At 50.4% G+C, this 20057-nt stretch overlaps 2 protein-coding genes across 2 annotated transcripts; both read left to right on the top strand.

Annotated features, from left to right (window-relative positions):
* Positions 1 to 518: 518 nt before the first annotated feature.
* Positions 519 to 3683, top strand: C5AR1 (complement C5a receptor 1). The gene is made up of 2 exons (XM_087727199.1): positions 519 to 585; positions 2325 to 3683. Exon 2 carries the CDS (start codon positions 2344 to 2346, stop codon positions 3418 to 3420), a length of 1077 nt encoding a protein of 358 aa, XP_087583325.1. The 5' UTR covers positions 519 to 585; positions 2325 to 2343; the 3' UTR covers positions 3421 to 3683.
* Positions 3684 to 4698: 1015 nt separating this feature from the next.
* DHX34 (DExH-box helicase 34) lies at positions 4699 to 19620 on the top strand. The gene is made up of 16 exons (XM_087727200.1): positions 4699 to 5314; positions 5394 to 5705; positions 6633 to 6890; positions 7315 to 7417; positions 12477 to 12694; positions 13295 to 13469; positions 13747 to 13946; positions 14301 to 14402; positions 14620 to 14880; positions 16322 to 16495; positions 16800 to 16905; positions 17759 to 17865; positions 17945 to 18220; positions 18379 to 18558; positions 18679 to 18829; positions 18955 to 19620. The coding sequence occupies exons 1-16, from the start codon at positions 4763 to 4765 to the stop codon at positions 19095 to 19097; spliced, it is 3318 nt and encodes a 1105-aa protein (XP_087583326.1). The 5' UTR covers positions 4699 to 4762; the 3' UTR covers positions 19098 to 19620.
* Positions 19621 to 20057: the final 437 nt, after the last annotated feature.

Raw genomic sequence — 20057 nt, 5'->3', positions numbered from 1 at the left:
CGGCGACTTCAGCTAGTCCAGAATGCGGCCGCGCGAGCGATTGTGGGTGCACCTCGCTTCACCCACGTAACACCTATCCTCCGCGAGCTGCACTGGCTACCTGTTGATCTCCGGGTGCGCTTCAAGGTGCTACTTATCACCTATAAAGCCCTTCATGGTAGTGGGCCTGGCTACTTGAGAGACCGCCTACTGCCAATTACCTCCACTAGACCGATACGATCGCATCGATTAGGCCTCCTCCGAATTCCATCTTCCAGCCAGTGCAGACTGGCAACTACCCGGAGGAGAGCCTTCTCGGTGGCTGCTCCGACCCTTTGGAACGAACTCCCCATGAAAGTGTCCAGTTATTTAGGGGCCAAGTAGAATTTTTGACCTAACGGAGATCTGTAGGATCAACATTTGGGAGATGGAGGTACCCAATAAATACAAGGATATCCTATTACATTTGACCTAATTTGGAGCCTCTGGGGTTAGGGAACACTTTTTTTTTTTTTTTATAAAGTCTAGCTTCCCCTTTTAGGGTGTCTAAGCCCTTCCTTGCAAGATTTCCATCTTGAGCAGAGGCACCACAGCAAAATCTCCTCCGTAAGTGCAATTTCTACTTTTCTTTCTGACTCCATTCCTGGGCAGCAAAGCTCCTTCCTTGGCCACCCTGAGCAAAACAGCTCTGGCAGTGGGGAGAACCGCCCCTACTCACCCCAGTAATCTCATCTAGTCTAAAGGCAGATTTGGCTATAGGTCAGAGAAACTGAGAAGGTTTAATAAGTAATGTTTAGTTTTTAAAACTGGGTCAAACATCTTCTCTTAAATCTGGGATGGGAATTATCTTCAGGAGACCCCTTCCTCACTCTCGTCTGTCTGGGATCTTCGTGGGCTTCATTGCGTACATCCAAGACAACGCCCAAGAACAACATCCATTTGTTTTTCTGCTTGCTGTCAGATTAGGCAATGTATGTGTGGGGGTGGGGGAAATTTGCGCATTCATATTTTTAGATTTGCTCATTCTTTCTGGTTTTTCTCTCCCATCCGTGACCGCAGAACTTTTGACGGACACAATGTACGTAGATCCTACGTACCAAATTAAGCTGTCTGAAGCCATTCGCATTTGAAGATTTAAAGTTGGACATTCTTTTTCTTAGGATTCCACTAAATGCTAAAAAAGATTCTGCGTTTTAAATGACAGGGAAAATAAGAACATGAAAAATAAGCAATGAGAAAACACCAGACAAAATAGGCAAGATATTCACAGCACAAAGTTAGCTCAAAGTGGAGGTGACAGATTTACTCAGATGGAGAACTGCTGTCATTTTGGTGGGCCTTGGGAAAGACGGTAGAAGGAGCAATTTGGCAAAGTTTGTTTATTAATATTTAAAAGCTCTCCAATAGCTGAAACTCTCTGGGCTATTTACAATGAAATGCACTAAAAATCTACAATTGACATATATACATATATACAGAATAAAATAAAATGCTGAATGAAAACCACATACAAATTAGGCAGCAGCACTGTGGCCATTCAAAAACTAAAAGGATGCAAATTAAAAGACAATTAAAAACCAAAGTGGAAAGAAGAGGGAAACTGTGCTATATTTTGCCTGAAATTCTTGTAGGGTTCTGAATTTGTTCTACCGTACAGATCTGACCCGCAGTTTGTGAATGAGTGGAATATTGTTTGTGGAACATGTAGTGGCAGTTTTTCGAAATTTTGGGCTTGCCAGCGCTTGATGAGGCCAAGATGCAGTCGATCTCGTGTGCAATCCAGCTGTTTGTGGGAGCAGCCTTTGAGGGCCAGGATATTCTACAGACCATAATTCAGTGTCTTTGCTTGCATGCTGCAGCTTCCAGGAACCCTGCAATTCTACTTTGACGCTTTAGATTTAGCATGTTGTGTGAACCCTGCGTTTGTGGGATTAAAATGTTTACCTTTGTATTCAGCCACAATTTCTAAATATTAGATATGCAGACTCTGCCTCTTGCTGTGTCCCTGACTTTTCCTAAAACTAGTCCACACTTTTTAAACCATACATTTTACTTTAATTGTACCTTATTTCAGCTGCTTGAGCTTCTTTTCAACCATGACATGTTTTGAGCGTGTTTTTCCCCATCAGTTTGATTTCTCATCTTCCCCATTACAATTTACTGACTTTTTATAACCATTTTGGAACTTCTTAGAATGGTTTACCAACAACTGAGAACTCACCATAATATAGAGCAGTCCAAACTGGGTTTAAAAAGCAATTGCCTTTCCCTGAAACAGATGAAGTTGGTCTCCCTCTCTTGGGGGGGGGGCAACACCCACCTCCTCTCTTTCTTGTCCTTTACAGAACTCCCCACCACTTGGAGATGGATTATCCTACAGGAGAAGAAGGTCTTCCTGACATTTCTGACTACGAGTATTTAAACTCCACAGAGGAACCTTTCAGCATGGAGGAGAGCAGCCTGAGTCCCATCGTCTTGGTGGCCATTGTGCTCTATGCCCTGGTGTTTCTAGTGGGCACACTGGGCAACGGGGCCGTCATCTGGGTGGTGGGATTCCAGATGCAGCGTACAGTGAGCTCCGTCTGGTTCCTCAACCTCTCGGTGGCAGACCTCCTCTGCTGCCTGTCTCTGCCTGTTCTGGCTGTGTCCCTTGGCTCCGAGAATCATTGGGTGCTGGGGGATTTTGCCTGCAAACTCTTGCCGTCTATCGTCATCCTCAACATGTTTGCCAGCATTCTGCTGCTGGCCCTGATAAGCATGGATCGGTGTGCCCTTGTGCTGAAGCCCATCTGGTGCCAGAATCACCGTTCAACCCGCTTAGCCTGGAAACTGTGTGGCGCGGCCTGGGGCTTTGCCACCTTCCTCACTCTGCCCTCCTTTGTGACCAGAAGAACGCGATACTACGAATATCACCACCTCACGCTCTGCGTGGTCGATTATGGCCTCTTTGGTGTAAATCACCAGACTGCTGAGGTCTCTGTGGCAGCCACACGTTTCCTGACTGGCTTCCTGGTCCCTTCGGTAGCCCTCAGCGTCTTCTACGGGCTGCTGGCTCTGCGTGTGCACAGCAGCCGCTTCATGCGCTCCAAGAGGACCCTGAAAATGGTCCTGGTGGTGGTGGTGGCCTTCTTTGCCTGCTGGGCTCCTTATCATGTGATTGGCCTGATCCTCGCCAGTCAGACTCAGAGCAGCCCCCTCTTCCAGTCCCTGAACCAGCTGGACCCTCTGACGGTGGCTCTCGCCAGCACCAACAGCTGCATCAACCCCGTCATCTATGTCATTGCGGGCCAAAACTTCAAGGCTAGAATCTGTCGCTCGCTGAGTGCTGTGTTGCGCAACGTCCTGAATGAGGAAGTGTCAAGAACCCCTTCCCAGGCCAGAGAAGCCGCTCAGGGGCCCTGCACCACCACGGAGGATCAGAGCACTAACACAACCGTGTAAACCCTTCCCGAGCAAGGGCGCCATGCAGCTGCCGCTCCCCTCTGGCTGGAAACATATTTACAGCAGCTCCCTCTGGCCAATCTGCACTAGTTCTGCTATGCAGTGGGACCCCTAAGACCCAGTGATTGTCGCTGATTCTCCTGACCACCGCTTCCCCCTTATTCAGTGGTAAAAAGCAAATAAGTGGACAGAAATCTACCTAAACTTTCATCTGCTGCTTCAGTATGTTTGTCTGTGTGCGAATATAAAAATTAGGAAATATTTCTGAGGTACTAAGCTTTCATTTATTGTAACTTAAATGGCACTTCATTTCTGAGCAGACACCAACTGCTGATACCATCTAAAAGTCAATCCATTTGCTGCACCACCATTAGGCTTCTGCTTTTCCCTGATTTGATTCCTTTCATGGGATTAAATGCAGGAAACAACAGACTCACCTTCCTGGATATCCGTTTGAGCAGGGAAAGCAAACGGCAGATCCAGTTTTATTGCAAAGCAAGCAGCACCAATCAAGCACTTCCAGAGCAACAATCCTGCTAGGTGGTAGATAAAAAAGCTACAGTAGATGAGAATAGTCTGCAGGAAGAAAAAACAGCCCGTAATAAACCAGGATAGAGAGCCAGTGTGGCCCAATGGTTCTCGCACTAGGCTAGAAGGCAGGAGACCTTGAGTTCAAGTCCTGCCTGAGGCACGAAAGCCAGCCTGGGTGACTTTAGGCCAGTCCCTCTCAACCAGCCCGATCCACCTCGTAGGGTTGTTACTACAGAGATAACAATAGGAAGCGGTGGTGGAGATGTTGGCTTCCTTGAGTTATTTGTTGTTGTTAGTTGCAAAGTTGTGTCCGATCCACGGCGACCCCATGGGGGCCGTTTTTGCCGTTTTGGTGCTGTCCGTGGGGTTTTCATGGCAAAGGTACCGGAGCGATCGGCCCGTTCCTTCTCCAGTGGATCCCGTTTGTGGTAGAGCTCTCTGCTACGACCTGTCCGTCTTGGGTGACCCTGCACGGCAGAGCTCACAGCTTCCTTGAGCTAAGCAAGCCCCTTCGCCACGACGAGGCAGTAATCCACGAAGGGGAGATCTCTGTGGAAAATGGTGAATTTTAAAAAGGAAAACGAAGACTCGCCGATGAAGAAGATCCGTCCATTCAACCCACCAGTCAGGGCAACCCAGGCGCTCATGCGCACAAACCTCCCACAAAGGATCGAAGCTCCGAGCTCTCGGCTCACCTGGCCGAGCTTGGGGGCGGGGCCTCGCTGTCTCCGCCCCCCTCTCTCTCCCCCCCGCAGCTTCCCAGGCTTCTCGCCCCAGCAGCGCCTGCAGCGCCTCCGAGGGAAGCGCCGGGATGGCGGCGGAGGGCTGGGACTGCCCCGCCACCCGCGCCCGCCTGGAGGCCGCCTACTTCCCGCCGGGCTGCGGCGGCCAGGAGCTGGAGGACTTCTGGGCTTTCTTCCGGCGCCTGCGGGGCTTCTGCGAGCGGCGGGGCTCCGGCGCGGGGGACCGGCCGGCCTACGATCCCAGGTGCCGCCTGAATCTGCGGCTGCCCCGGCGAGAGGCGCCCGGCGTGTCTCCGTCGCTGGCGCGCCGCTTCGGCCTGGCGCTGCTCCGCTTCCTGGACTTCGCGCAGCGGCGGAGCTTGGCCCGGCTGGCGCGGCTGCAGCGGGAGCGCGCCGCCCTGCCCATCGCCCGCTCGCGGGAGCCGCTGCTGGCCGCCCTGGCAGGCAGCCCGGTGGTGCTGGTGGCCGGGGACACGGGCTGCGGCAAGTCCACGCAGGTGCCCCAGTTCCTGCTGGCCGCCGGCTACGCCCACGTGGCCTGCACCCAGCCGCGGCGCCTGGCCTGCGTGGCGCTGGCCCAGCGCGTGGCCCGCGAGAGCCTGGGCCGCTTCGGGGAGCAGGTGAGGCCCGCGGGCGGGCGGGGCGGGCGGCGGGGCGCCGTGCGGGGCCGGGAGCGACCCCTCTCCGTTCCCCGCGCAGGTGGGCTACCAGATCCGCTTCGAAAGCGCCCGCTCGCCGGCCACGCGCATCGTCTTCCTGACCGAAGGGCTGCTCCTGCGCCAGGCCCAGCGGGAGCCCACGCTGCCCGCCTACCGGGTGCTGATTGTGGACGAGGTCCACGAGCGGCACCTGCACGGCGACTTCCTGCTGGGTGTCCTGCGCCGCCTGCTGCCTTCCCGGCCCGACCTCAAGCTGGTGCTCATGTCGGCCACCATCAACATCCGGCTCTTCGCCGACTATTTTGGGGAGGCTCCTGTCATCCAGGTCCCTGGGCGCCTCTTCCCCATCACGGTGAGGAGGAGGATGCGGGGAGAAGAACATGGGGGAGGCGGGGGAGGCCGTCCCAAGGCTGCCTCTGCAGCTTCTGCCCTGGGACCCTTCCAGCCAGGGGGCAGAATGAGGAGGGACCTTTGTTTTAGGGAGCCTTCCAAACATCCAGCCGCTGTGTTGCTGTGCTTCTTGATCTCTCAAAGGGCGGCTTTCCACACGGGGTCCTCCTGGGCTGCTCCATGCGGGTTGTGTTGAAGGCCCATTTTGCGGTCTTGGGGGCTGTATTTGCTCCCCCCACCTGGTCAGCATCTACACAGAGCTCCTGGGTTTGGTATCATCAATTTGCTGATGTTGCACCTTCCGACCGGCTGCCCTGTGCTTAGAGGCTGTGCTGCTTTGGCTGGGGAGCAGCTGTCCCCAAACCCACCAGGGCTGAGTGGCTGTGTTTGGGTCACCCAGATCTGGGGGTGTTCTATGGATGTGGGGTGACATGTCCCCATTCAAATGGGTGCACAATCTGGGGACGTTCCTGGATTCTCAATTCCTGCTCACAGAGTGAAGGCTTTTGCACAACTCAGCTGAGGTGCCCATTGGGCTCTTTCTCAGAGTAGAAGGCCGTGCAGTCAGTCACGCAGGGGCTGGTCTCCTTGTGGCTTGGCTACTGCAATTCACTGTCCCTGGGGCTGCCCTCGAAGACCCCCCCAGAAACTTGTCCAGAGCAGGCCTGCCTTTTGGAGCAAGGTTCTCCCGAGAAATGGAAGGCCTGGCCTGCTGGTGTTCTGGAGGGCTTTTGGCAAGGATGGCCGAAGCCCCTTCTGGGAAGTGGGGGTCTGTTTGTTGTTCCTCACTTTTGTAGCGTGCGGATTTCATACATGAATTAATAATAGGCTTACAATTGTAGTTTGAAGGCAGGGCAGGCGGCCCAACGTGACCTCCCGTTCCATGCAGGTCATCTATGAACCCATCCGCCCTGAGGAAAGCAGCCGTGGGCGCAGGGAGCGACTGGGCGTGCAGCCCTTCCTACGGGTGCTTCAGGCCATCGACCACAAGTACCCGCCAGAGGAGAGGGGGGACCTGCTCATCTTCCTCAGCGGGGTGGCTGAGATTGGGGCGGTGGTGGAGGCTGCACAGTCTTACGCGGCCTTCACCAAGCGCTGGGTGGTCCTTCCTCTGCACAGCACCCTCCCTGTGGCCGAGCAGGACAAGGTGAGCGGAAGAGGGCTGCGGAAGGCAAACGGCCTCATCCCGCTTTCAACAGTGGGAAGATTGTTATGGAGAGCAGTGGCCAATTAAATCCAGTGTGGTGATCTCACCAGATGGGGTGTGGCTGGAATTTTGGGGCTCTTTCAGCTTGCTGGGTTTTGATATCCTTGCATTTTTTTTTCATCGAAAGAGGAGAAATCTTAGCAACAGCACTTTGACTGACATGCCACCCCATAGCGCTTCACTCTCTAAGCTGTTCACAAATGTAGAGTCAGAGTTTTTGTGGGGTGGCAGCTAAGGACAGATTTCCAGGTTTCTGTGGCAGTTTCTGTTGCCTTTCTCTGGCTAGAGAGATGCGATTTACTTTAAAAAAAACAAAAACAATACACCCCAGAACCTCTTAATGACCGCTGACCTTCCCTTTCAGGTCTTTGACCTCGCTCCCCCTGGAGTCCGGAAGTGCATCATTTCCACCAACATTGCCGAGACTTCCGTGACCATCGATGGGGTGCGGTTTGTTGTGGATGCAGGTGAGAGTTCTTCCTGCCCCTCTGGGTTTGGCGGATGGGGGAAAGCTCCTTTTTTTTCACCCAGGAAGCAAACCACGGTGCAGGAAAGAGGCTTTCCGTGGAGCTGACTCTGGAGGGAATATTCAGGCGAAGCCGTTCCAGAAGCAGCAGGGGCAGAAGGGAAAGAAGACACTCAGGCTACCTCCTTCCTGGGGCATAAGATGGAGGGGAGGAAGGCAGCCCCAAACAGACTCCCACCGGGGGGGCCTTCCTGGTATCCTGGGGCGTAGTGATCTGATTTGGTGCACGGGGTTCATATGTGTTATTTCTCCTTTCCCAGGACTCCGACCGTGTTTCTGCCCTTGTTGCTTTTGTAGAGCTTCTGGATGTTCCCTTCCAGGCCATCTCCATAATGCTACACTGTGGGGACAGACATGCCCCCCCCCCCCCCCGAATGGAGTCGGGATTAATCAGTCTGGGCTGTTTTGTGCAATTCTGTCTTTCCTCTCCTTAGAATGGCACAAACTGGTCCAAGATAAAGAGGGTGCAAAACACCCTCTCTCAGCGAACCAGTAGTAAACCAGTTAGGACCCCACCACTGGTTTCCACCCAGTGTCCTGCCCTCCCAGGGTGCTTTGCAGAATAGCTTGACTCCTTCTTCTTTGTGGCAGCCCCTGAGATATCAGAACACTGCTATCATGTCTCCCCTTCTTTTCTTTCTTTCTTTTTTAAAAAGATTTTTATTAACAAACATGTAAAATACACACACAGAAAAAATAGACGTACACCACATTTATACCATACAATACGAACAGGAACTTCCTGTTTTTTATAATAGCAATCATCAAGCGATACCTCTCACCTTATGTTATTTCCCCTTCTATTGTATTTCATTTGGATTTCACCATTCTTAACCCTCTTATTTTACTCATAACTATTATTTTTTAAGTTTTGTTATATTCCTTCATTGATTTTTGTTTCTTTCCTCCATCCACCTATACCTCCATTTATCCCATATCTGGTAGAATTCTGATTCTTCTTTTCCCTGGATTTCTTTAGTTAGTTTATCCATTTCGGCACAGTCCATAATCTTTCTTATTATTTCATCTTCGCTTGGAGTTAATTTTTTCTCCATTTCTGAGCAAAGGCAATCCTTGCCGCCGTAATCATATGTAGTATTAAATACTGGATTTCTTTTTTGTATTTCACAGACATAATTCCTAATTAAAAAAACTTCAGGTTTCCATTTTATTTTAACCACTGTTATTGCCTCCAGCCAATTTTTGATCCTTTTCCAAAAAATTTTAGCCTCCTCACAGGTCCACCATAAATGGTAATATGTTCCGTGTATTGATTCGCATTTCCAACATTTTGGGGAGGTATTTGTTAAGATTTTAGCTAACCTTGTTGGTACCAGGTGTGAAACATTTTGTACTGGTTTTCCTTGTATGCAACTGATAGTGTCATTTTTAAATTTATTCCCCAAATTTTTTCCCATTTGTCTAATTCAATATTATAGCCAAAGTTCTGTGCCCATTTTATCATTTGTTCTTTCACAATTTCCTCTTCCATTTTATGCTTCTCCCTATCAACTTTCTATCTGAGCTTTGAATAATTTTATCCAATTCATGTGGTTCTGTTTCGATGTCATGTAATTTAGTATCTTTATTGTATTTAGTTTTGATTTGGAGGTAAGTTAGCCAGTCAACTTTCATGTTCTGATCTGCCAATTCTTCAATTGTTTTTAAATTTCCCTGTCTATCAATTAAGTCTCTGTATCTTAGGATTTTGTTCAAATCTGTAAAATTTGGGTGAGTCGTCCTTTCTGTCGGTGATAGCCAATTTGGGATTTTCACATAGTGGATTTTTTTGATTTTGAGCCATTTTTGCAATAACGCTCTTCTGATTAAATGATTTTGAAAGTATTTGTGTGTTTTATTTTTATCATCCCATAGGAATGTATGCCAGCCTGCTTGCAGGTCATGGCCTTCTAAAGTCAAAATTCTTTTATTTTTTAGCTCTATCCAGTCCTTCACCAATGTTATTGTTATTGCCGATGCGTGTAAATCTCAATTTGGTAATGCTAAGCTTCCCCTCTCCTTGCTGTTTTGCATTGACTTTAGTTTAATCCTCGTTTTTTGTCCCTGCCAAATGAACCTAGCGGTTATTTTATTTAATTCTTGAAAGAATTTTTTACCCGAATTAATAGGTGCGGCTTGCAATAGGAATAGGATTCTTAATAAGATATTCATTTTAATTGTCGCTATACGTCCGTCCCATGAGTGATAACCTGAATATTTTTCCAATTTTCTAAATCTTTCTTTATTTGTATCACTAATTTATTATGATTATTGCCTTTAATTGTAGAACATTTTGCCGACACCCCCAAGTATTTCACTTTCTTAGTTGTTTGCATTCTGGTTGCTACTTCCAGTTCCTCTTCTTGCTTTTTTGTCATGTTCTTGGTTATCATTTTTGTTTTGTCTTTATTGATCTTTAGTCCTGCCACTTCGCCATATTCTTCTAATTTTTGAATTAATTTCAAGCTGGATTCTAATGGATCCTCTAGAACAAATACTAAGTCATCAGCATAGGCTTGGGCCTTATATTCTTCATTTTTGAGTCTTAAACCTTTTATTCCCTGGTCTTTCCGAATTTCATTTAGTAAAATTTCCAGAGTCAATATAAACAGCAAATGAGAGAGGGGGCATCCCTGTCTGACTCCTTTTTTTATTTCAATTTTTTCTGTTAGATCTCCGTTCATCAGAACTTTGGCTGTCTTGAGTGTTATAAAATCCTTCTATCATTTTTATAAATTTTTCTCAGAATTTCATCTCATCCAATAGTGTTATTATAAATTTCCAGATTACGTTGTCAAATGCTTTTTGTGCATCAAGGAAAACCAGAACCATTTGCTTTTCTGGATGCGCCTCGTAATACTTTATTATGTCTAGGATGACCCTCGTATTATTTTTGTCTGTGGGGTAAAAAATCATTTTGGTCTGGATGTATTCGTTCATTTAAAACCTGTTTAATTCTTCCTGCCATAATTGCTGCAAATATTTTATAATCGGAGTTTAATAATGAAATTGGCCTGTAATTTTGAATTTCTTGTAGATTGGTTTCTTCTTTTGGGATTAGCAATATTATTGCTTCTGTCCATGATTCAGGTATCTTGGCTTTTCCTAAAACTTCATTCAACATTTCCACTCCTAGCTCTTCCAATATTATTTTGTTATATTTGTATAGCTCCACCGGTATTCCGTCTGGTCCTGGGGTTTTATTATTTTTCTGGTTTTTCAGGCCTAATTCCACTTCAGCAAAAGTTATTGGCCTGTTTATTGTCTCCCTTTGTTCTTTTGAGATTGGTGTTATCTTTTCTATGTTTAAATAATGTTTTATTTTGATTTCCTCCATACTATCTTGCGCATATAGTTATGTGAAGTATTTATGAATAATATGCTTCTTTTCTTCCACTTTGTATTGAATTCTTCCCTCATCATCTATAATAATTATTATAATTATATGATTATACAAGGTATAATTAAACTTTGGAATTCCGCACTGGCCATTAACCTTGATGGCAGTGGGCCTGCTACTGCTTCTTTTGTTTATAAAACTTTTTTTTCCTTTAAAAAAAACATTTCATCATCAATCAGTGTGTCATCTAAAAACATTTTTTTGGTGTCATAATAGTTATAGCTTTATCAACAAATTCTTTATACACATCTATTCTTATTTTAACATTACAATACAATACAATACAATTGCAGAGTTGGAAGGGACCTTGGAGGTCTTCTAGTCCAACCCCCTGCCTAGGCAGGAAACCTTATACCTTTTCAGACAAATGGCGATCCAACATCTTCTTAAAGACTTCCAGTGTTGGGGCATTCACAACTTCTGGAGGCAAGTTGTTCCACTGATTAATTGTTCTGTCAGTTCTAAGTTGCTTCTCTCCTTGATTAATTTCCACCCATTGCTTCTTGTTCTACACTCAGGTGCCTTAGAGAATAGTTTGACTCCCTCTTCTTTGTGGCAACCCCTGAGATATTGGAAGACTGCTATCATGTCTCCCCTGGTCCTTCTTTTCATTAAACTAGACATTCCCAGTTCCTGCAACCGTTCCTCATATGTTTTAGCCTCCAGTCCCCTAATCATCTTTGTTGCTCTTCTCTGCACTCTTCCCAGAGTCTCCACATCTTTTCTACATCATGGCAACCAAAACTGAATGCCGTATTCCAAGTGTGGCCTTTCCAAGGCCTTATAAAGTGGTATTAACACTTCACGTGATCTTGATTCTCTCCCTCTGTTGATGCAGCCTAGAACTGTGTTGGCCTTTTTGGCAGCTGCTGCCCACGGCTGGCTGATGTTTAAATGGTTGTCCACTAGGACTCCAAGATCCCTCTCACAGTTACTACTATTGAGCAAGGCACCACCTATACGGTACCTATGCATTTTGTTTTTCTTGCCTAGATGTAGAACCTTGCTTTTTTCACCATTGAATTCCATTTTGTTAGATAGCACCCAATGTTCAGGTTTGTCAAGATCCTTCTGTGTCTTAAGCCTGTTCTCTGGAGTGTTGGCTATTCCTGCCATCTTGGTGTCATGTGCAAATTTGATGAGTTCCCCATTTATCCCCTCATCCAAATCACTGATGAAGATGCTGAAGAGTCCCTAAAACAGAGCCTTGGGATACTCCAACGTGGCAGAGTTTTGGCAGTGTGATTAGTATGAGATACACTCAAGAGCAAAACACAGCGCACAGACAATTAACCGTGGTTCATATACATATACATATACATGGAGATGAATTCCCTTACTGTTCAGCTCGGACACGAGAGAAAACAAAGACATGATGGGAGAGAGAGAAACACACTTTAATGACCACCTATATAGAGACTTGTGCGGATCTCTCATCAGGGTCTTGAAAGGGTTATTCCATAGCTGCAAGGAGCCAGCCTCAGGGCATCGGCCTACTGATTACAGCTTACAAACTTCTTGGGAGACCTACTTTGATATCTCTCCTTCCAAAGTTTTTCTTTCTCTCTTCCTTGTTGTCCCCGCCACCCCTTCTTTTCAGGAAAGGTGAAAGAGCTGAGCTATGACTCCAAGGCCAAGCTGCATCGCCTCCAGGAGTTCTGGATCAGCCGAGCCAGTGCTGAGCAACGCAAGGGCCGGGCAGGCCGCACTGGGCCCGGGGTCTGCTACCGCCTCTACGCTGAATCGGACTATGACAATTTTGCCCCCTACCCAGTGCCAGAGATCCAGCGGGTGGCACTGGATGCTCTGATTTTACAGGTAGGCTTGCTCCATGGCAGCAGTGATTCAAGGCTGCGTGTTGGGGTGGGGGGGGGATGTCACGGGAAAGCCCCCTCTGGATGCCTCAGACGGCCCCGTAACTGCACAGAGGGAAGGGCTGCAGGCTGCGTGGTCTGTGAATGCTCAGGGAGGCTTTGGCCTCCAGATGCAGAGTGCTGGCTGATGCCTGGCTGCCCTGCGGCTGGGGAAGTGCTTCCTTCGTGGAGGTCTTCTGAGAAGAGCCACCACCATCTCCCTGCTTTGCGGAAAGCCCCATGTTCCACTCCCAGCATGGGGAGGCGGGTGGATGGGCAGTAGATGATGAGAAAAGTTGTTTCCTGTCTGGGCTCTGGAGATCCGAGGCCAGTTGGCCAGTTCTGGGCACAGAAGAAGCGTCTTCCAGGGGCCCCTCTGGGTCTTCCTAGGTCAACCCTGAACAAACCCTTGGATTTGGCCGTCTTCCCTTGAGAAAGAACCCCTCCCGTCCTTCAGGGGAGCAGCAGAGGGGAGTTGGACCCAACGGGTAGGAGAGCCTGGCCATCCTTGGGGGCCATCCTCGGCCTGCTTGTTAAAACGAAGCCGCCCGCTTTCTGTCCCCAGATGAAGAGCATGGGCTTAGGCGACCCCCGAGAGTTCCCTTTCCTGGAGCCGCCCCCTCAGGCCAGCCTGGAGGCCGCCCTGGGCTACCTAAAGCATCAGGGTGCCCTGGACTCAGCAGAGGCCCTAACGCCCATTGGGACTCTCCTGGCTCAGCTGCCGGTGGATGTGGTGATTGGTGAGTGATGGGTGCAGCTGGCAGCCCTGAGGATCAAGGCTCCTCTCTCCTCTCGGGTCCAGTTTGCTGGGCTGCTTCCAGACTCCTCGTCATCTCGTCATCGGCCTGGTGTGTCTTCCTGGAACTGACAGCTCCGTGCAGGGCTCAGCTTGAGTTCCGTGGGGTGGGCATTGGGCTGAACCTTGCTGGAAAGTGTGGGTGGGGCCTTCTCTGGCAGGGGGGAGGGGCTGCCTGGAGGGGCACTGCCTGCTGCCTCACGCCCTGTCTCCCTCTGCAGGGAAGATGCTGGTGTTGGGGACGCTCCTGGACCTCGCTGCCCCCACGCTCACCATTGCCGCCGTCCTCAGCGTGCCCTCTCCCTTCCTGCACAGGGGCGGGGGGCACAGGGACCTGGAGTGCCTGGCAGCCCGGCGAAGCCTGGGGAGCCCACTGGGAGACCCCCTGACCCTTCTGAATATCTTCAACGCCTGGGTCCAGGTAGGCAGGGCGCGGGAAGGGCCACAGGTGCAGCGTGAAGAGCTCGACGTGCCAGTCCTCCTCTTCCTCCTGTGCGGCATCTTCCTCGAGAGCCAGAGGAGCGTCAGGTGGGAGGATCTCCTTCCAGGCTTCTTGCCCAACCCAGGGCCCTCGTGCCGGGATATTTCTCTGGGTTCCCTGGATCTTCTCTCGGCATTTCCCCTTTGCTCTTTCGGCTGGGCAACTGGCACCCCATTTGCGGCAGCATCCTTCCAGCCAAGCTCCATTCCTGCTCCAGGCCAGGGGATGGGAAGGCCTTGCGTGGGGACAGAGCTGGGCCACGCAAGTCAGGCTTCCCTGGTCTTTGGCTGGCAGGAGAAAGCGGCCAATTGCCGAGGATCCCAGCGATGGTGCCGGCGTCGGGGCCTGGAGGAGCACCGGCTCTATGAGGCGGCCAATCTGCGGCGCCAGTTTCAGGTTGGTGTCCGTTGAGAAGGGCTGGGAGTGAGGATGGCCGCTAGGCAGAGGAAGCTGGGCGCCTGGTGGTGCGGTTGTCTTGGTGACATGGAGAGGTTGTGCCGCTCTTTGTCTTCCCTCGCAAGGACACCCTTTGGGGAGAGGAGGAGAGGCGGGAGGGGGCTTCCACAGCCTTGAGCAAGGGTGGCCTATCTTTTCCCTCCGGTTGCTCTGCCAGGAACTGCTGCAGGACCACCGGCTGCTGTGCCCCCCTGCTCGGCCTTGCAGCTCCTATGCTCGACAGAGGAGGAGGCGGGAACACCGAGAGCTGCACAGACTCAAGCGGGAGCATCAGCAGCGGGGGGGCCGCCGAAGGAAGCTGTTGCGGCTGCAGGAAGAGGAGCAGCAAGAGGGAGGAGGAGGAGGAGGAGGAGGAGGAGGAGGGCGCGCTTGTTCATCTGGGGAAGAGGAGGAGGGCAGTTCCTGCCTAGACATTCAGGTGGGGCAAATGAGGGGAAGGGCCAGCTGACTTGCACTCTCCCTCTCCCCCCTCCTCTCTCCCCCCCCTCTCTCTACACACACACAATTTTTATTACAGATTTTTAAAAAGCTTGTAAAAATACAAGCTAATATAAAGAAGAAAAGAAGGAAAAGAAAGAATTAAAAGAGAAAGCAAAAATCAAGAGAGGGGAAAAAGATACAAAGAAAAGCAGCTTCTGATTTTCATAGCAGTTATACGTACAGTTATAAACCTACCGCTTGTTCTGTGGTTATAGGGGTGGCAGGATGGTTGAGATGCTAGCTTGTTGGCTGGAAAGCCAGCAACTCAGGTTTGAGACCTCCGTCTTCACCTCAGCTCCTGCCAACCTAGCAGTTTGAAAGCAAATGTGGGTAGATTAAACAGGTACCACTTGGGTGGGAAGGTAACAGGGCTCCGTGATGTCATGCTGGCCACCTGACCATGGAAACATCTTCAGACAGCCGCGCCCTCTAGAGTCAGCAATGCATAGTGGACTTAATGGCCACAATTGGGACTAGAATTTCCATTGCTAAGCAATGTGGTTGTTACGTGAGCCATGCCTGATTTTACAGCCTTTCTTGCCACAGTTGTTAAGCAAATCATCGTGGTTGTTAAGTAAATCAGATGTTTGTGAAGTGAATCCAGGTCCCCATTGACTTGGCTTGTCAAAAACTGACTGGGAAGGTCACAAATAATGATCACGTGGCCCCATGTCGTGGGTACATGCTGGCCCAAATTGTGGACTACTTTTAATGCTGAATCTGTGCACACAAAAATCTCACTGCACGGACGAAAAGAAAGTTCCGTGATATGGAGATTCTCTATCATCCAGGTCACGGTTGTCCCCCAAAGGTGTTTTTTCAAGAAGCAACTGGGCTTTCTGGTTTTTCTTCGAAGACGTTTTGCTTCTTCTTGGATGAGAAGCAGGACGTCTCCAAAGAAGAAACGAAGCCTCCCATGACTTTTCCCCAATGGCTCGTCCGTGAACTCCAAAAGAAAAACTTACCAGTTTTTAAAATCCTCTGAATCAGGGCTTGCACTTGAATCCAGAATGTTCTAGCTTTTTGCACACCCACCAAGCGTTGGCCCTACTCTAAGGACAATGGGGCCCCTTCCCTCTCCTCCTCCTCCTCTTTTCAGTGGCTGCTTCTGTGGGAGCGGCAGGCTCCCTCTCTTGGGTGGGCGGTGGCGTCTTGGCCTCTGGAAGGAACGTTGGGCACTTCGGAAAGCACACGGAGGCTTCCTGCCTCACCCAGAAGTGGGCGTCCGCAACGTGGGGAGGCTGGAATGGGGGCTTTCTAGAGGGCCCCCGGAGGCACTTGGGGGCCACTGGGGCTCAGTGCTGGGAGAGGGAGCGGGGGGCCTGCCTGTGTCTGCCTTTCTGCACCTGCAGGCGGCTGGTTGTATTGTCGCCTTGCAGGATGTGAATTTTCAGCTGCGGCATGATATGGAGGAGCTGCAGGCGGCTGCCTGTGAAGGCCACGGGCTCTCGACTGGCCAGCTGGCTCTACTGCAGCTGGTGCTGGCTCGGGGCCTTTACCCTCAGCTGGCTGCCCCCGACCCTTTCAACGAGACCCGCAAGGATTCGGAACAGGCAGGTGTCCCTGCTGGCCCTGCTAGCTGCTCTGCCCTCCTGGAGGTCAAAGGGGGTTGGAGTCAGGCCTGGCGTTGCAGGGGGGAGGTCTTCCTAGAAGTTGATGGTCCCCTAATTGGTCCCCTGCTGTGACTCCCCCCTACTTGCTTATTCCTTGTTTTTTTTATTGCTTCAGTCTGTATAGCCGCCTGTCTTAAATCTTGCACATGATCTGGGTGGCTGGCAGCAGTTAAGCACGAAACAAAAGAATACGGCGTATAAACAGTTGAAAGAACCGATGAAACCATCCTTGTCTGCCCTCCAGATCTTCCACACCAGAGAGAAAGCCGGCCTTGTCCTGCACCCAACCAGTGTCTTTGCTGATGACCCAGAACTGCTGCATTCGGGCTCCAAGGCTGGTAAGGACCCAGGTGAGGAGGAAGCCCACCGGCCCCAGGAGAATCTCAACTCCCGCTGCCCCGAGAGAGTCAGGAGCTGCTTTCTGGCTTTCCCGGTATTCCTTGGAGGTTTTCTGTACTGGATATCATGGTTCCAGCCTGACTTTGAAATGAAGTTAGTGGGAGGAGGAGGAGGAGGGGAAACCCAGGTTTTCATCCCAGGATTATTTCACAGAAGGAGTAAATAATTTCACTGGGGAAAAAACATGGGGGTGGGGGTGGGGTGGGAATGAGCCTTGTCCATCTGAAGCTTCTGTTGCTGCTTATTTACCATTCTTGCCACGTGTGATGGTCCGTTCCTCTGCAACGGTTTGAATGAATCATTCAAGAATGATTCTTGAAATGGGCTGGCTGAGTGCTGCTGCGTCCTGAGCAGACGGGGGAAAGAAAGAAAAAAGTCAACCAGATTTGCAATGCAGGAAAACCTTGGATAATATTTTTTAGAATCAGCAACTCCTCCTGTCAACCCAATTCACAAGTGACAACTTCTGTTTCTATTGTGGGATTTATTATGTACTTATCATTCTTATGCCTTCTTTGATTGATTGTGTTTTATTCATGTCATGATTGAAATAAGGCACAGGGACTTTTGGATCTGGCTTTCTTCTGCACCTGGAGGGCAGCTGGCAGCCCTGGGTTCTGGAAAGGCTGCCCTGAAGCAGCCAGGAAGTGGACGTTGTACGAAGCCGCAACCAGGCTGCCCTTTCCCTTCATGGCTGGTCCAGCTGGAGGGCCCTCAAGGGCGGGAAGGAGATTTCCCCAGAGTTTAGGAAGGACGGGGAGGGGCTTTCAGAGGAACCTGAGGGAGTGGCCTTCCTGCCCACAGATGCCAAGGAGAGGATGACCAGCCACCCCCAAGTCCTGTTCTTCGTCTCCTTGCTGGAGACCCACAAGCCCTACCTGGTGAACTGTCTCCGCCTGCCGGCACTGCAGGTGAGAGGGCTCTGGCAGGCTCTGTGTCTTGCTCCGCCCCTTGGGTTCTCCTTCCTGAAACAGCTGCTCTTTCCCACAGGTGCTACTGCTTTTGGCCCGCTCTCTCGATACCAATGCTGACTGCACACGCATTGTGGCTGACTCCTGGCTTGAGCTCCAGGTCCCCGTGGCAGAGGCGGCCGTGCGGGTACTCGGCATTGCCCTACGCCTCCGGGCCTCTTGGGACAAAGTGTTGGACAGGTGTCTGCAAAGATTGGCAGGCCAGGCTGAGGAAGAGAAAGAGACAGAGGCACCACCCAGCGCCTTAGAGGTGTGCCAACTCACACACGAACTGTTGAGCTTCCTGAAGACGGAGGTGCGTGGCTGTGTCATAGGGAGGCAGGTGGAGGCTGGCCAGAACTGGTAGGCTGCTGTCTGGAGAGAGGCTGTGGCTGCTGGGTTAAGGAGTGCTAGTCAGGCGGAGGGGCTCGGCCCCTCTGCTTCCAGTCTGAGCATCTCTGGTTGTCCCTTTAGGTCCAGTACAGCCTCCGGCGAATGACCCCGCTGGAGCAGCAGCACCTGTATGTGGGCCCTCGGGTGGCGCCTGGGGAGGCTAAGGGGCTGCCCAGCTTCTTCCAGGGGATGCAGCTGGTGCCCCACGAGGTGAAAGGTGGCTACAGGATTGGCGAGTTCCTGACATTCAATTGTCTGGCAGTGAGTCCAGGTTGAAGGAAGAACTCCTGGGATGGGGGGGGGGGTGTTTCTCGTTCCTGGCTGTGGGAGGGGGCAGCAGCCCACCCACCCTGTGACTACTGCCTCCTTACACCCCTGCAGGGGGAGGGAGACCTGTACAGTGACTGCCTGCGCAGCTTCTGGACATGCCCTCGATGCGACCTCTACATGCCCTTCACACCTCTGGAGCGTGTGGCCCATGAAGAGGCCTGCCGGTCTCCTGACCCTCAGGACAGGGAGCTTGGCCACAAAGGCAAGTACTTCGGTTCCTGCATTTTCAGCAGGGTCTCCTGGCATTTGGGAAGGAGAGGGGCAGGGTCTCATCTACAGAGCTGGAGCATTGGGGTCCCTCTCATTGTGCCTTCTCTGCTCCCCCAGGGCCCAGAAGCGGTGCGGCGGAGGCTGCCTCTGGCACCTCTGGCCTGCAGCAGCTCTACCACTGTGCCGTCTGCCAGGACAGCCTGCATCTCACACCCACAGAAATCCTGAAGCATCAGAAGCAGCATCGGGGGCACCTGTGAAAGGACCCTGAGCTGGTTCTCACTGTTGGATCACTCCCTGGAACTGGCTGTGCTCGGAGGATGAGCCCAGAAGAAGGCGATGCTGGTTGCTCCCCAACAAAGAGCCGAGGTGGCGCAGTGGTTAGGGTGCAGCACTGCAGGCCACTTCAGCTGACTGCTATCTGCAGTTCAGCGGTTCAAATCTCACCGGCTCAGGGTTGACTCAGCCTTCCATCCTTCCGAGGTGGGTGAAATGAGGACCCGGATTGTTGTTGGGGGCGATATGCTGACTCTGTAAACCGCTTAGAGAGGGCTGAAAGCCCTATGAAGCGGTATATAAGTCTAACTGCTGTTGCTATTGCTAAACATCATTTGACCCCATCGAGGTGAATGAGTCCCTGTGGGGCACGCCTGACATTGCTGCGAAAGCCTTGAACTGATGTGGGCTTACTCTAATTGTCAGGCATTACTTATTTTATTGCGGTCATCAACCAGCACATTTTTAACCATTCTGCTAAAATAAAATATGCTAATTTTAAGCTGGGATTATGAGTTAATAAAGTTAATAAAATCAACTATACCAATGTTCGAATGGCAATAGAAATTCAGAAAATAGAAAACCAAACAAAAAGGAAACAATCCAGTTTAGAAAGATCTACAAGAAACTCAAACGATAATAAAAATTAATGGATAGAAAAAAGAATTTGATGATGGATTTATTAAAAATCAAATGGAAGAACAAGAGCAGACATCGCTAAAATTGGGTGAAAAGGATTAAAAACAACATTTGGATACCATCAATTACATGACTCAATTTTAGCTCAAATATCTGTCCAGCTGCCATCCCATTTTAGCCATGAACAAAGAGACATCGGTGCCTGATTTATAACTGGCAAAATGTATATGATTCAAAAGGACTCGGCAAAGGCAACAACAACAGGAGGAAACCATAGGCCGACAATACCTTTGCCTACAATATTT

The sequence above is a fragment of the Thamnophis sirtalis genome, unplaced genomic scaffold (assembly GCF_051295495.1).
Source record: "Thamnophis sirtalis isolate CommonGarterSnake01/CBP01778 unplaced genomic scaffold, rThaSir2_p1.2 scaffold_13, whole genome shotgun sequence".
Classification (NCBI taxonomy): domain Eukaryota; kingdom Metazoa; phylum Chordata; class Lepidosauria; order Squamata; family Natricidae; genus Thamnophis; species Thamnophis sirtalis.
The sequence above is the reverse complement of the archived record's forward strand: the minus strand, read 5'-3'. Positions and strand labels throughout refer to the sequence as shown.

Coding starts and splice junctions, on each gene's coding strand:
- C5AR1 (XM_087727199.1), top strand. CDS start 2,344: ATGGATTATCCTACAGGAGAAGAAGGTCTTCCTGACATTTCTGACTAC.
- DHX34 (XM_087727200.1), top strand. CDS start 4,763: ATGGCGGCGGAGGGCTGGGACTGCCCCGCCACCCGCGCCCGCCTGGAG. Junction 13,947..14,300: donor TCTTCAACGCCTGGGTCCAG/GTAGGCAGGGCG, acceptor TTTGGCTGGCAG/GAGAAAGCGGCCAATTGCCG. Junction 18,559..18,678: donor TGACATTCAATTGTCTGGCA/GTGAGTCCAGGT, acceptor ACACCCCTGCAG/GGGGAGGGAGACCTGTACAG.